Below are 13,965 nucleotides of genomic sequence, written 5' to 3'. Positions count from 1 at the left end.
CAGATTGATCCAGACAAAACAAGAGGGCTCAATGGAGAGCTGCTAAACTGTGCCATAACACAGGAAGCCAGGAGGTGAGAAATTGAAGGACAGGGAATGAAACTCCAGTCTGTGGACCTGTAGGACCACCTCCTGCAATCGAATGTCTGAGACTCCAGCTGTCAAAGCGCCTGCAAAGGTTAACTGATAAGTGTGGGTGCACCTTCAGGCAGAGAAAGCTTTGTTTGAGGTTTTGGTAGACTTTGAGTGGCAGACCTTGCGGGTGGATGAGGAACCAAGTTTGGGGGATCTCAATGTGGGAGTCAAGGTAGTAGAGAAGAAATTGGGACATTTCTTAACACAATATTTCTCAATTTCAGTCCTTAAGGCACACCAACAGGTCATGTTTTCAGGATTTCCCTCAGATGAAACGGCTGTGGTAATTACGAAGGCAGTGAAACTGATTAAATCACCTGTGGAAAATAATGGAAAGCCTGAAAACATGACCTGTTGGTACGCCTTGAGGACTGGAATTGAGAAACACTCTCTTAACAGATAAGGAGGGAGAAGTTGGATGTTCTCACCACCAGCAGAATTCTTGATCATATTGTTAAGAATTAGTCTGAAGAGATGCTGTCCTCCAAAGGCCATGCGGATCAACACACAGGTTCCCCAATCCAGTACTTTAGCCAACGTGTCCTATGCAGATAAACTGATAACGTACACAAGTGAGAAATGAAACAAGAGGCTCCTAGAAAACTCTCACAGCTGAAATTTGGTGCTACAGCCATCTCTCCCATGCTTCTTCTAAGCGAGGGATCAACCTTGGCATTGGGTGAAGGGCAGGACCTTCCAATAAGAACAGAGCTCTACAAAAGGCTTCCAGCTGCTCATTGGTTGAGTCCTTAAAGACAGGTGTGTTCTCTATCAGAAAGGTAAGCATCTTGTTAAGGTGTCAAATCCACAGTGGCAATAGTTCACTTCTGCACAAAATTATCACTAAACATATACATGGTGTGACAGACAGCCCCAGGTGGTCAAGGTAATGGTCTGGGATAGAATGCATGCGTCATTCTTGCATTTTATCAGGTAGATGGGTTAGCTCACTGCAATCTGACTGTTTAGCAGGTTATCACGGGCTGGCCTACAGTTTTTTCTTTGTTTGCCAGTATCCAATCTTCCTGGAAGCAGCATTTTAAGCCTAAGGCCGCGTACACACGGGCGGACTGTCTGGCCAACTAAGTCCGTCAGACAATCCGACAGACAGTCCGTCCTACTTTTGAATGAACGGACTTGACCACACACGATGAACAGACAGTCCGCTGAAAGCTTGCGCGATGACGTGTACAGCACGTACGACGGGACTAGAAATACGACGTCCAATACACTGCAATGCAACCTTCGGCCGTGTAAATCCTTTCTGAGCATGCGCCATACTTAGTCCGTCCAACTTGCCTACTCACGAGCGGACTGTCCGCTGAAACCAAAGTTGGACGGACAATATTACGGAAATTCCGAAAGACTTAGTCCGCCAGACTGTCCGCTGAAAAAGTCAGCTGAAGCCCACACACGAGCGGACTGTCCGCTGAAACACGTTTCAGCAGACCAAGTCCGTCAGACAGTCCGCCCGTGTGTACGCGGCCTTAGGTTAATGACTTCATGAGGTAGATTTACTAAAATTGGTGCACTCAGAATCTGGTGCAGCTGTAAATTATAGCCAATATATTTCTAATTCCAGCTTGTTCAATTAGGCTTTGGCAATAAAACTTGGAACCTGATTGGTTTCCAGGCAGTTGTGCACCAGATTTTGTACTATTCAATTTTAGTAAATAACCACCAATGCGTCCCTCAGTGGACCAGACAAAATGTAAATTTAAAAGAAAAAAAAAATATTTAAATGTAACTAACATTATTTCTCTAACTATTAGATTTGTTAAATTTATTTCCATATGGCTGTGTTCAGTATTTTATTTTCTAGTATATTATACGATTCTTGAAGAGTTGCTGTAAAAAAAGCAGTGCCTTTTAGCAACGTTTCAATAAACTTGGCCTTGGGGACCATACTTCTTTCTTCTTTACTACCACTTCAGATCCGGAAGAATATACCCCCTTCCTGACCAAGCCATTTTTTGCGATACAGCACCGTTGCGCTGTTGTGCAATATTGTACCCACACAAATAGAGCTTTCTTTTGGTGGTATTTGATCACCTATGCAGTTTTTACTTTTTGCGCCCTAAACAAAAGAAGAGCAACGATTTTGAAAAAAAAGCAATATTTTTTACTTTTTTTATAATAAATATCCCCAAAAAATATATAAAAAAACAAATTTCTTCCACAATTTAGGCCAATATGTATTCTTCTACATATTTTTGGTTAAAAAAAACAAAAAAAAATCGCAAAAAGCAAATATTGATTGGTTTGCGTAAAAGTTATTGCATCTACAAAATAGGAGATAGATTTATGGCATTTTTATTAATCATTTTTTTTATTATTAGTAATGGCGGCGATCAGCGATTTTTATCGTGACTGCAACATTGCGGCGGACAGATCGGACACTTTTGACACTATTTTGGGACCATTGACATTTATACAGCAATCAGTGCTATAACAATGCACTGATTACTGTGTAAATGGCACTGGCAGGGAAGGGGTTAAATAATAGAGGGCGATCAAGGGGTTAACTGTGTTCCCTCAGCATGTTATAACTGTAGGGGGGATGGGCTCAAGGGGGATGGGCTCACTATAATGCCCTGTACACGCGGTCGGACTTTCCAACGAAAAATGTGCGATCAGATTGTGTTTCGGAAATTCAGATCGTGTGTAGGCTCCATCTTTTTCCATCTGAATTTCTGACACACAAAGTTTGAGATTTGTATTTAAAATGTTTCTGACAACAAAATCCGATTGTTTAAATTCTGATCGTGTGTAGACAATTCCGACGCACAAACTGCTCAGAATAAATTACGAGACAAAAGCTATTGGCTACTGGCCTCTTTATAGTCCCGTCGTACGTGTTGTACGACACCGTGTGTATGCAAGACAAGTTTGGACCAAAACCCGTCAGAAAAAATCTGACGGATTTTGTTGTCGGAATGTCCGACCGTGTGTACAGGGCATAACATGACAGAGATCACTGCTCCCCATCACTGTAGCAGTAGATCCCTGTTATGCTGCTAGGCAGAGCAGGGAAATGGCTTCTCCCCATTCTGCCTCTCCATGCCACGATCACGGGCCACCAGCGGACATCGAGTCTGCAGGATGCACAGGCAAGTTCCTGTGGCGCACAGCAGGCATGCCCGCTAGCCGCGGAGGACACAGCAACGTACGTGTATGATGTTTTGCGCACCCGTGCCACTTTGCCGACATATATCGCCACGAGCCAGTCGGGAAGTGGTTAAAATAACATTCATAGACAGTACAAATGATAAGCATTTTAGACTAACCCAGGTGTTGGAAGAATACATTAATTTATTGCAGCGATATCATGTGCACTTTATATTAGTGAAGATTTATATATTAAAAGATATGCTAAAAATTATAAAAGCCGGCCCAAATAGCACACTGCTCCGCGCTCTTGGATGCTAATATGCAAACTTAAATACAATACATAAGTGGTACCCCACTTACGTAAAAAAACACACTTTAAAGCTGCTGCTTTTAAAACCACAGAAACATAAGTATATATAAAAATTGTAACTTAAATAAAAAGTCCACTTTTCATATATAGCAGAGCATGCACACTTTTCCCAAAAAGTGAGTTAATCAAAGTTCTATTCAGTGTCCAGAAAAAATGGTGCTTGTTCTATCCGTTCCTATTGTGATTTAGGTACAGCTTCCACCATGTAGTTCACCACTTGTGGTTCACAAACGATCCCCCTTTGGGGATGCACTCACCGAACACCTGAAATCATAAGCCTTCACAATGCCATTACACCATTCTTCTTTGGCCACTAGATGTCTCCTTGCTTTCTTCCACCACCTTCCAACAGCAAAAATCCAATGCACAACTACCTAGTTGTGCATTGGATTTTTGCTGTTGGTGAGTGCATCCCCAAAGGGGGATTGTTTGTGAACCACAAGTGGTGAACTACATGGTGGAAGCTGTACCTAAATCACAATAGGAACGGATAGAACAAGCACCATTTTTTCTGGACACTGAATAGAACTTTGATTAACTCACTTTTTGGGAAAAGTGTGAATGCGTTGCTATATATGAAAAGTGGACTTTTTATTTAAGTTACAATTTTTATATATGAAGATTTATATACCCTTATTAAATCAGATTATGTGACATAACAGAAAATGCCGAGATATTTAACGTAAAGCATACCTCTTGTAGTCGTTCGGCTCTTCTGGCTGTGAGCATGACATGAGCTCCTATTTCTGAAAATTTATATGCGATCTGCTCTCCAATCCCAGTACTGGAGCCAGTGACCAGCACTTTCTTCCCTCTTACCATGCCTGCAAGATCCAGATAAATCATGAGATATTCACAGGTAATACTGGTCTCCTTATGGCATAATTTCACCTTTCTTTTGGTAAACCATTGTACAGTAGAGTAGCAAGTGGAATGTACTGTGGGCACGCTTAGTTGGGCACACATACCTTAATCCTAGAAAGTACAATGCTATCCTACCCTGTACAGTAATTCCCTATCAGATGTTGAGGCTGCCCATTTCTTGAACAACCAAAAGTGAGTTGCAGGAGACAGCAGGGGGTAGGTATGCCCTTACAAATGTGTAGATGCATGATTAAGGTATGTGCAACTGGGGGAGCCTACATTATGCGGGCTGCTATTTTTCACGTTTATCCATAGAGACTCTTGGCAAGTATTTAGAAATGTATTAAATTGTTAAAGATAATGCCATATGGTGTCTATGTTCCTCCAGACAGTGCCACTGAGGTAGTAGGTACAACATTCTCAAAGTGTCTGTTGAGTAGAATTATAGGGGTCTGATAATGTTAAGATACATATATTTATAGAGACTATCACTTTAAGAATTTATAATATGCTTGTTTCTTACTTTCCTTAATCATTTTTGTTTCTTTTCCTGAGAAACAAAACTGTTGGATGTGTGATGACATGAACTGCTGATAAAACCCCAAAATATGGCTTAAAATTGGACTGTCTTATCTAACTAGAACTGTCATGGCAGCCTCCGAGTTTTGTTTCACTTTCTATCAGTCACATGATGCTACCACCTACTTAACTGTTTGCTTTCTACTAAGAAGATATGGACCCTGATTGGACTAACTATACGGTCACACCTAGATTATGCCTAGAATTTGCTTAAAACACGCCTATATCTTATGCATATTCATAAGTATAAAATTGTATAGTCTGTAGATGTAACCTCAGGGACAATTTCACCTTACTCACTTCATAGTAACTGTGAACTGTGTATTTTGTGTTTCTCCACTGAAGTGAAATAAAATTTGCAATATTTGGATCTACTATCTCATCTGAATGGTCTTGTTTGGAGACTCCCTAACCTGATTTAACACCGTTTTCCACAGTAACCAACCTGATTCTCTCACTTGTTTCTATAGGCTGCACAGGAGGATTTGAAAGAGAAGAAAGTGATTGTTGTCTTAGGGAACAAAATAGTTCTACATCCGGAGACTCCTATGAATAAGGTACTGTGTGGCTTTAAAAGGTTTCATAATGGGCCCAGGCCACTGTAAATACATCTTTGTTTACATTTATTTTTGTCTGCACTGATCAGCAGTACATTTCTGAGAGAAAGATGAGTCAAGCTAAGTGCTTGTATAAAGGCTGCAATACTTCAAGGTGCTTCATTATATTCTTAAATTGAACATTTAATCCATTCTAAATATCTGACTGAAAAAAATATTTCTTAAAAGCAGTACCATAAGGTGTCTGTTTGCACCTCCTTTGTCCAGAGAAGCTGCTTTAATGTCCCTTCTAAAATTACTTTAACCACTAAATTTCCCAAAACCTCTGGAAGGTTTTACCCCCTTCATAACTGGAGCATTTTTTTGCTATTCGGCACTGCACTATTTTAACTGGCAATTGTGCAGTCATGCAACACTGTATGCAAATGTCATTTTTATCATTTGTTTCGCACAAATAGAGTTTTCTTTTGGTGGTATTTGATTACCACTTTTTTATGTTTTGCAACATGAATGAAAAAAAAAAAGAAGAAAAAAACAAAAACATATTTTCTACTTTCTGTTATAAAACATATCTAATAAAAAAAAATGTATTCATAAATTTAGGCCAACATGTGTTCTGCTACATGCCTTTGGTTAAAAAAAAAAAATCCCAATAAGTGTATATTATTGGATTTGTGCGAAACTATACGTATACTGAAATTTACACAGCTATGACACTAAACCAATAATGGCGGTATTCGGCGACTTACAGGTAAAGTTGATCCAGGCAATATCCGATTGCCTTTCAGGGGTATCAGGAAGGATTTTTTTCCCCTGCTGGAGCAAATTGGATAATGCTTTGCTGGGGTTTTTGCCTTCCTCTGGATGAACTGTGGGTATAAGATTATGTTTATGGGATTGTATGTTTTTTGTTTTTTTCCTTTTATTGGTTAAACTAGATAGACTTGTGTGTTTTTTCAACCAGACTAACTATGTAACTATAGCAGGACTGTGATAGTGTGGTGGCAATCTGGCGCTGACTGGGTGGTACACTGACACTTACATTAATAGTGACACTAATACAGGGATCAGTGCTAATACTGTATGCTGTCACTGTACTAATGGCACTGACATATAGGGGCAATCAAAGTGTTAACTGTGTGCCTAACAATGTATAATGTGTGCTGCTTTTACTTAAAGCGGAGTTTCACTCAAAAGTGGAACTTACACTTATCCGTTTCCTGCCTCCGGTACCACATTTGGCACCTTTTCAGGGGGGAGAGGGGAATGGGGATCTGTTTTTGACAGGTACCGCTCCCCATTTCCAGGAGATGGGGTTGCAGACCCGTTTCTCAGAATTTTGGCCCCCTCCTCCTTCCTCCGCCACCAGACCAATTAGAAAACGCAGCGAACTTCGAGCATGAGCAGTTGGGAACCGGCTGCGAAGCTGAAAGGCTTCCCTGCCAGGATCCCTTAACGGGAATGGCGGTGGCAGCACCTGAAAGCCGATCCAAAGATTGGCTGGGGTGTCGACATCGCGGGCTCCCTGGACAGGTAAGTGTCCATACATTAAAAGTCAGCAGCTGCAGTATTTATAGCTGCTGACTTTTAATTTTTTGTGGGAGGGCTGGAGCTCCTCTTTAACTATCTGTCTGTTTTTGTAAACACTGAACTTTGTGTATGATTGGCCACAGCCGATCAGTTAACATCAGCCAAAATCATTGGCTGAAATCAGCTGCCAAACCTGCGCTGTGTCCAATCATAGCACAGGTCGGCAGGAAGAAAGGCCACGACATACCAGTATGTCATATCAGTATGACATCACCAGTGACACTAATACAGTGATCAGTGGTAATACTATATACTGTCACTGAACTAATGACACTGGCTGGGCAGGTTTAACTATGAGCCCAACTATGTGTAATATGTGTACACATAGGAACCTCTCAGTTTCTCGGTCCTGCAAGGCAGGACCGAGAAACTGGCAGATTGCTCCCTCTGTGTTGTTTACTAACACAGGGCTCTGGGCTGTGACTGCACACAGCCGATTAGCAGGTCCCAGCTGTGAATCATTTGCTTGCTGACAGGCTCCAGCTGTGTGCAATCACAGCGGGTGCCAGGCAGGAGGCCCATATGGGTACGTCACTTTGCCTACAGTGGCCTTTCATCCACAGTACATTGCAGGCGGTCACTACATGGTTAATTAATAATTCCAGGCATTGCATCGCTTCTCGGCCTTTTGGCTAAGATCAAGTGTAGTATCTGTTCTTATCAGTTGCCAAAGGAGGCGCTGGTCCATCCCTATTTGAGAGGGTTTGGGCGGCGCTCTCCGATGGTGTAATTTGCATCCCGAAGGATGGTTTCGGTAGGGGCCACGTCGTGCCGCCCGACAGTATACTGGGGGCCGATGTATGGTTGAGTCTGAGCCATCTGGAAGGATGCCCCTGGTGAGGGCAGGTGCTGCCTGGTCGGATCCAGAGGGCCGGGTACCCGGCCTCTGGTCTGGATTGGGGTAGCTCTAGCCCCGGGCAGTTTTTCGGAAAGGAACGCTGGTTACTCCTTATGGATGAGGGGGAGTGCCGGTTAGTACATCCGAATATAATTAGGAAGGAGTGATGGGAGCGACGGTGGAGCCTGATGGTAAAGGGCTCTCACCAAGCTTCCTGATCTTCATGCCTTCCTGTCTGGGGTGGGGGCTGCTGTGGTCTGGGCCGGGGGTCGGGGGCGGTCTTGAAAGCCTATGGAGTATGTGCCCCTGGAGTGGCAGTCCAGGGGTGCCTAACAATCACTGTGAGTGAGGGTCACTTTGATTTTGGGCACCACGGTCACTGCACCATGACACGCTTTTTTAGCACCTGCCTCTTGGGCCGGGCCTTTTGGCTGGGACCAGAGGAATTTTTTATTCCCGGCCGGAGGGCCTGGTCGTTGTTTCACACAACGACCACCTTTTCACTCTCATCTCCACTATCCCTTCCCCACTTTTTATTTATTTTCAGTGTGTCTTGTCACGTCTTGTTTTGTCACTTTGCACGTTTGCTGTGATGAGTAGGGTCACAGGTTCTAGGGCCTGTCCTGAAAGTCTGGTGTGGGGGTGGACATGGCCTTCTCGCTTAGTTCACCCTCTGCCTTAGGGTTTGGGGTCTTCCTTCGGGGGAGCCCTACCTAGTATTTGGGTGGGTCTGTTTCGGCAGACCTTCCGACGAACGGGGTCTGACTGGTTTCGGCCAGGAAGATCAAGTTTTAAGTGTCCTTGTCCCTGTCAGGAGCCTAAACGCCCCGGGGGATTCAGGACAAGGTCCTCTGATTTTAGAGGACTTGTGTACCCGTCTGCACTTTTTTGTGTCACTCTTTATGTGTGTGCACATTTTTTATGCACCGGGTGAAGTTTTTTGGAGTGTGTTTTGCACGCCACTGGCTTTCAATAAAAAAAAAAAAAAAGTAAAGTTGATCCAGGCAATATCCGATTGCCTTTCAGGGGTATCAGGAAGGATTTTTTTTTTTTCCCCTGCTGGAGCAAATTGGATAATGCTTTGCTGGGGTTTTTGCCTTCCTCTGGATGAACTGTGGGTATAAGATTATGTTTATGGGATTGTATGTTTTTTGTTTTTTTCCTTTTATTGGTTAAACTAGATAGACTTGTGTGTTTTTTCAACCAGACTAACTATGTAACTATAGCAGGACTGTGATAGTGTGGTGGCAATCTGGCGCTGACTGGGTGGTACACTGACACTTACATTAATAGTGACACTAATACAGGGATCAGTGCTAATACTGTATGCTGTCACTGTACTAATGGCACTGACATATAGGGGCAATCAAAGTGTTAACTGTGTGCCTAACAATGTATAATGTGTGCTGCTTTTACTTAAAGCGGAGTTTCACTCAAAAGTGGAACTTACACTTATCCGTTTCCTGCCTCCGGTACCACATTTGGCACCTTTTCAGGGGGGGAAAGGGAAAGGGGATCTGTTTTTGACAGGTACCGCTCCCCATTTCCAGGAGATGGGGTTGCAGACCCGTTTCTCAGAATTTTGGCCCCCTCCTCCTTCCTCCGCCACCAGACCAATTAGAAAACGCAGCGAACTTCGAGCATGAGCAGTTGGGAACCGGCTGCGAAGCTGAAAGGCTTCCCTGCCAGGATCCCTTAACGGGAATGGCGGTGGCAGCACCTGAAAGCCGATCCAAAGATTGGCTGGGGTGCCGACATCGCGGGCTCCCTGGACAGGTAAGTGTCCATACATTAAAAGTCAGCAGCTGCAGTATTTATAGCTGCTGACTTTTAATTTTTTGTGGGAGGGCTGGAGCTCCTCTTTAACTATCTGTCTGTTTTTGTAAACACTGAACTTTGTGTATGATTGGCCACAGCCGATCAGTTAACATCAGCCAAAATCATTGGCTGAAATCAGCTGCCAAACCTGCGCTGTGTCCAATCATAGCACAGGTCGGCAGGAAGAAAGGCCACGACATACCAGTATGTCAACCGGCCTGCAGCTGCCATCCGCTCACAGTGCAACTACTGTGGGTGGGCGACAAGAAGTCAAGATTGCTACTGAGGCCTTTACTTAATTTCCCCCATCTGTGCTAAACAGTGTGGGTGAACAAAACTTCTGCTGTTGCTAAAGTATTGACAGCTCTTGAAATACCCAAACAATGCCTGCAGCTGATTAGATTCAGGAATTGATCAGCTGACAACTTGCCCAGCTCCATTTTTTTTTTCAGTCGCAGGATGTTGGCTGGGAGGATGGCGACAGGACCATTCACAGAGTCAATTTCTGCTGGTTCTTCCAGTACCAACCAAAATTTGCTCTGTGTATTGTTAGCTTTAGACCCTCCCCATCAGTGTTACAATCCAACAGCCCCCTATATAATCAGTTAAGGTCTCATTAGCAAACTGAAGCACACACCCTGTGGTGCCAGGGCTTAGCAACAGCACTTTTAGTTACAGATATTAACAATTGATGACAGGCTCACTTTAATAGATAGTAGATTAGAGCAAAACTAGAGCTGCCCATAGACATGAGATGGCAGCTGCCTTAAATGTGGGTACTGCCAAGAAAGCCATTCATAGATATAAGTTTTGCTAGAGACAATTATGAATGTATGGCTGACCTCTCTCCTATGTTTTCAGCAAAACCACTTTCACATGCTGATATTACTGTCTGGAAGACATGGGCAGATCTTGACGAAATACAGCAGAACCTGATGGCTACAGAAGGTGACAGACATCAAATGTATGACACAGACCCATCTGTCCATATCCACTTCACTAGAAAAAAACACAAAGCTACAAACACTTTCAGATTGCAAGTGGACAAGCACAGTAGGTAAAGTTAAAAATTCACAACCTCATTTTTTAGGTATTTTCTACACTACTATGAGAAGGCTGGAATTGTATTTGTTAAAACCACTATATAAAAAAAAAAAAAAAAATGTCTAGCTTACATAATACTAAAAACATCACTTTAAGAAATAGAAAAAGAAAAACATTTATCAAAAGCTATATCAAAAATTCTAACATCAGGTATATCAGATACAGTGCCTTTTAAAAATGTATTCATGTCCCTTGACATTTTCCACATTTTGTCATGTTACAACCAAAATTGTAAATGTACGGTATTTTATTGGGATTTTATGTGATAGACCAACACAAAGTGGCACATACCAGTAATTGTGAAGTGGAAGGAAAATGATATATGGTTTTCACAATTTTTTACAAATAAATATCTGAAAAGTGTGGCAAACATTTGTATTCAGACCCCCTTTACTCTAATACCCCCAACTAAAATCTAGTGGAACCAATTGACTTCAGAAGTCACCTACCATATTTACCGGCGTATAACACGCGCCAGCGTATAACACGCACCCCAAGTTTAGGAGGGCATTTTAAAGAAAAAAACTTTTAGGAGGGAAGTTTAAGGAAAAAAACTTACATTTAAATGCCCATTAATGCAGCCTTGTCAGGCCGCGTACACACGGGCGGACTGTCTGACGGACTTGGTCCGCTGAAACGTGTTTCAGCGGACAGTCCGCTCGTGTGTGGGCTTCAGCGGACTTTTTCAGCGGACAGTCTGGCGGACTAAGTCTTTCGGAATTTCCGTAATATTGTCCGTCCAACTTTGGTTTCAGCGGACAGTCCGCTCGTGAGTAGGCAAGTTGGACGGACTAAGTATGGCGCATGCTCAGAAAGGATTTACACGGCCGAAGGTTGCATTGCAGTGTATTGGACGTCGTATTTCTAGTCCCGTCGTACGTGCTGTACACGTCATCGCGCAAGCTTTCAGCGGACTGTCTGTTCATCGTGTGTGGTCAAGTCCGTTCATTCAAAAGTAGGACGGACTGTCTGTCGGATTGTCTGACGGACTTAGTTGGCCAGACAGTCCACCCGTGTGTACGCGGCCTCAGTCATTTTCTGCCTTGCATTTCAGCCTTGTCAGTCATTTGCAGCCTTGCATTGCAGCCTTGTCAGTCATTTTCAGCCTTCCATTGCAGCTTTGTCAAGTCATTTGCAGCCTTGTCAGTGTCTTTTGCAGGCTTGCCGTTTAAAAATGGCACCACCAAGATATAGAGCAGATGTCCTGTGTATCTCGGCAGCGCTCGGTAGCTCTCGGAGGCTTTTGACTATTTTCGCCTGCACTCGGCCATTCTCGGGGGCTTTTTGGCTTTCCGAAAATAGCCGACAGCCGCCGAGAATGGCAGAAAAGCCGCAGAGAAGCTGATAATCAGCGGGGGATCGGTGTATAACACGCACACACGATTTCCCCCTGATTTTATGGGGAAAAAAAGTGCGTGCTATACGCCGATAAATTCAGTAATTAGTAAACAGAGTCCACCTGTGTGTGATCTTAGTATAAATACAGCTGTTCTCTGACACCCCCTGAGGTTTGTTAGAGATCCTGTCAGGGCTGGCTTAGCCCTTCCTCCTCTGGGCTGGCCGCTCAGCTGTCGGCTAATTGTCAGCTCTCTTCTCTTTCCACAGTTACCAGCTGTTGCCGATGATGCTCGTCTGACCTGCCTATTTAAAGCCTTCCAGCTCACTCTTTCCTTTGCCTTCGCGTTGGTCACATCACAAGGAACCATCTCCTGCTGTTTGTTTCAAGACTGGCTTGCTGACATCCCTCCTGGCTTCTTATCCTGCTTGCAGTTGCTCTCCTTGGATCCCTGATTTCTGGCCTGGCTGATTACCCGATCTGGGTAATGAACTTTGGACTGGCTGACTACCCGATCTGGCTACTGGACTCTGGCTATGCTTGACTACGCTTTTTTCTATTTACCTTTTTTATTTTTATTAATAAACAAGTGTGATTTGATTGTACTTCTGTCTCAGTCTGGTTCGTGGTTTCTGACAGAACTTTAGTGAACAAATAGCATCATGAAGGCCAAGAAATACACCAGACAGGATATAGGGATAAAGTTGTGGAAAAGTTTAAAGCAGGGTTAGGCTATAAAAAAAATATTGCAAGCTTTGAACATCTCACACTGAAATGTTCAATCCATCATCCCAAAAATGTAGAGTATGGCACAACTGAAAACCTACCAACACATATGGCACATAAAGGGTTCCAAGAGTCTGTGTGTCCTGGGGGGACATGGACCTGAATCCAAAGTAACACCACTTCAAGGGTCCCAAGGCATACAGCACACAAAGAGCACAATTCCCCCAAATGGCAGGGCCCATGATCGGGAGGCTAGCATTCAGTCCCCTCCAAAAGCCTCTGTCCTGGCTAGGTCTGTCACAATAGATAATACTACAATGCTAAATTGCAACTCAAGGTGTAAACATACATTACAACACAAAATATGTTTTGTGCAAAACATTAATGTCTCTGAACAGCAACAAATTTACAGAAAGGCATTCTTACCTGGAGTTATAGTTTCTGTGTCATAAAAGAAATAGGCAGTTAGTCCCACAGCCAGAGAAATCAGCAGCAGCTTTCCTACTGCCATTGTGCAAAAGGAATACCAACTCCTCAGTGACAGAGCAGCCCAGTTACCTGGACTATGTGACCTGAAATAGACAGACGTTGCTTTGTGTAAAAAGCTCACAGTTGCAGTTTAGCCTTGATTTTTATGACAAGGGTAAATTGCCATTCAGGTGAAAGTCTGGTAACCTCTGTGACAGACACACCTATCCTTTTCTTTAAAAATATATATATAAAGTATCTCACAAAAGTGAGTACACCCCTCACATTTTTATAAATATTTTATTACATCTTTTCATGTGACAACACTGAAGAAATGACACATTGCTACAATGTAAAGTAGTGAGTGTACAGCTTGTATAACAGTGTAAATTTGCTGTCCCCTCAAAATAACTCAACAGCCATTAATGTCTAAACTACTGGAAACAGAAGTGAGTACACCCCTAAGGGA

The 13,965-nt window shown here is 43.2% G+C and overlaps 1 protein-coding gene, 1 long non-coding RNA gene and 1 pseudogene across 2 annotated transcripts in view; 2 read left to right on the top strand and 1 right to left on the bottom strand.

The window, feature by feature from the left end:
• The window catches only part of LOC143940267 (hydroxysteroid 11-beta-dehydrogenase 1-like protein A), a 36,717-nt gene extending 23,094 nt beyond the window's left edge, over nt 1-13,623 (bottom strand). The window contains exons 1-2 of the mRNA XM_077461453.1: nt 13,455-13,623; nt 4,310-4,440 (exon numbers count right to left, since the gene is read on the bottom strand). Of these exons, the coding sequence (XP_077317579.1) occupies nt 4,310-4,440; nt 13,455-13,539 (216 nt within the window). The 5' untranslated portion in view covers nt 13,540-13,623. The remainder of the gene's footprint in view (nt 1-4,309; nt 4,441-13,454) is intronic.
• LOC143940268 (uncharacterized) lies at nt 5,362-12,907 on the top strand. Its single transcript, XR_013263845.1, has 3 exons — nt 5,362-5,616; nt 10,724-10,919; nt 12,572-12,907. It is a non-coding gene; the product is annotated as an uncharacterized LOC143940268 (long non-coding RNA).
• LOC143941740 (U2 spliceosomal RNA) lies at nt 7,819-7,926 on the top strand (annotated as a pseudogene).
• Nucleotides 13,624-13,965: the final 342 nt, after the last annotated feature.

The sequence above is a fragment of the Lithobates pipiens genome, unplaced genomic scaffold (genome assembly GCF_037356315.1).
Source record: "Lithobates pipiens isolate NorthernLeopardFrog02 unplaced genomic scaffold, aLitPip1_a1.2 Scaffold_3, whole genome shotgun sequence".
Taxonomy (NCBI): Eukaryota; Metazoa; Chordata; class Amphibia; order Anura; family Ranidae; genus Lithobates; species Lithobates pipiens.
Note: the sequence above shows the minus strand (reverse complement) of the source record. Positions and strands in the feature narration are given on the sequence as shown.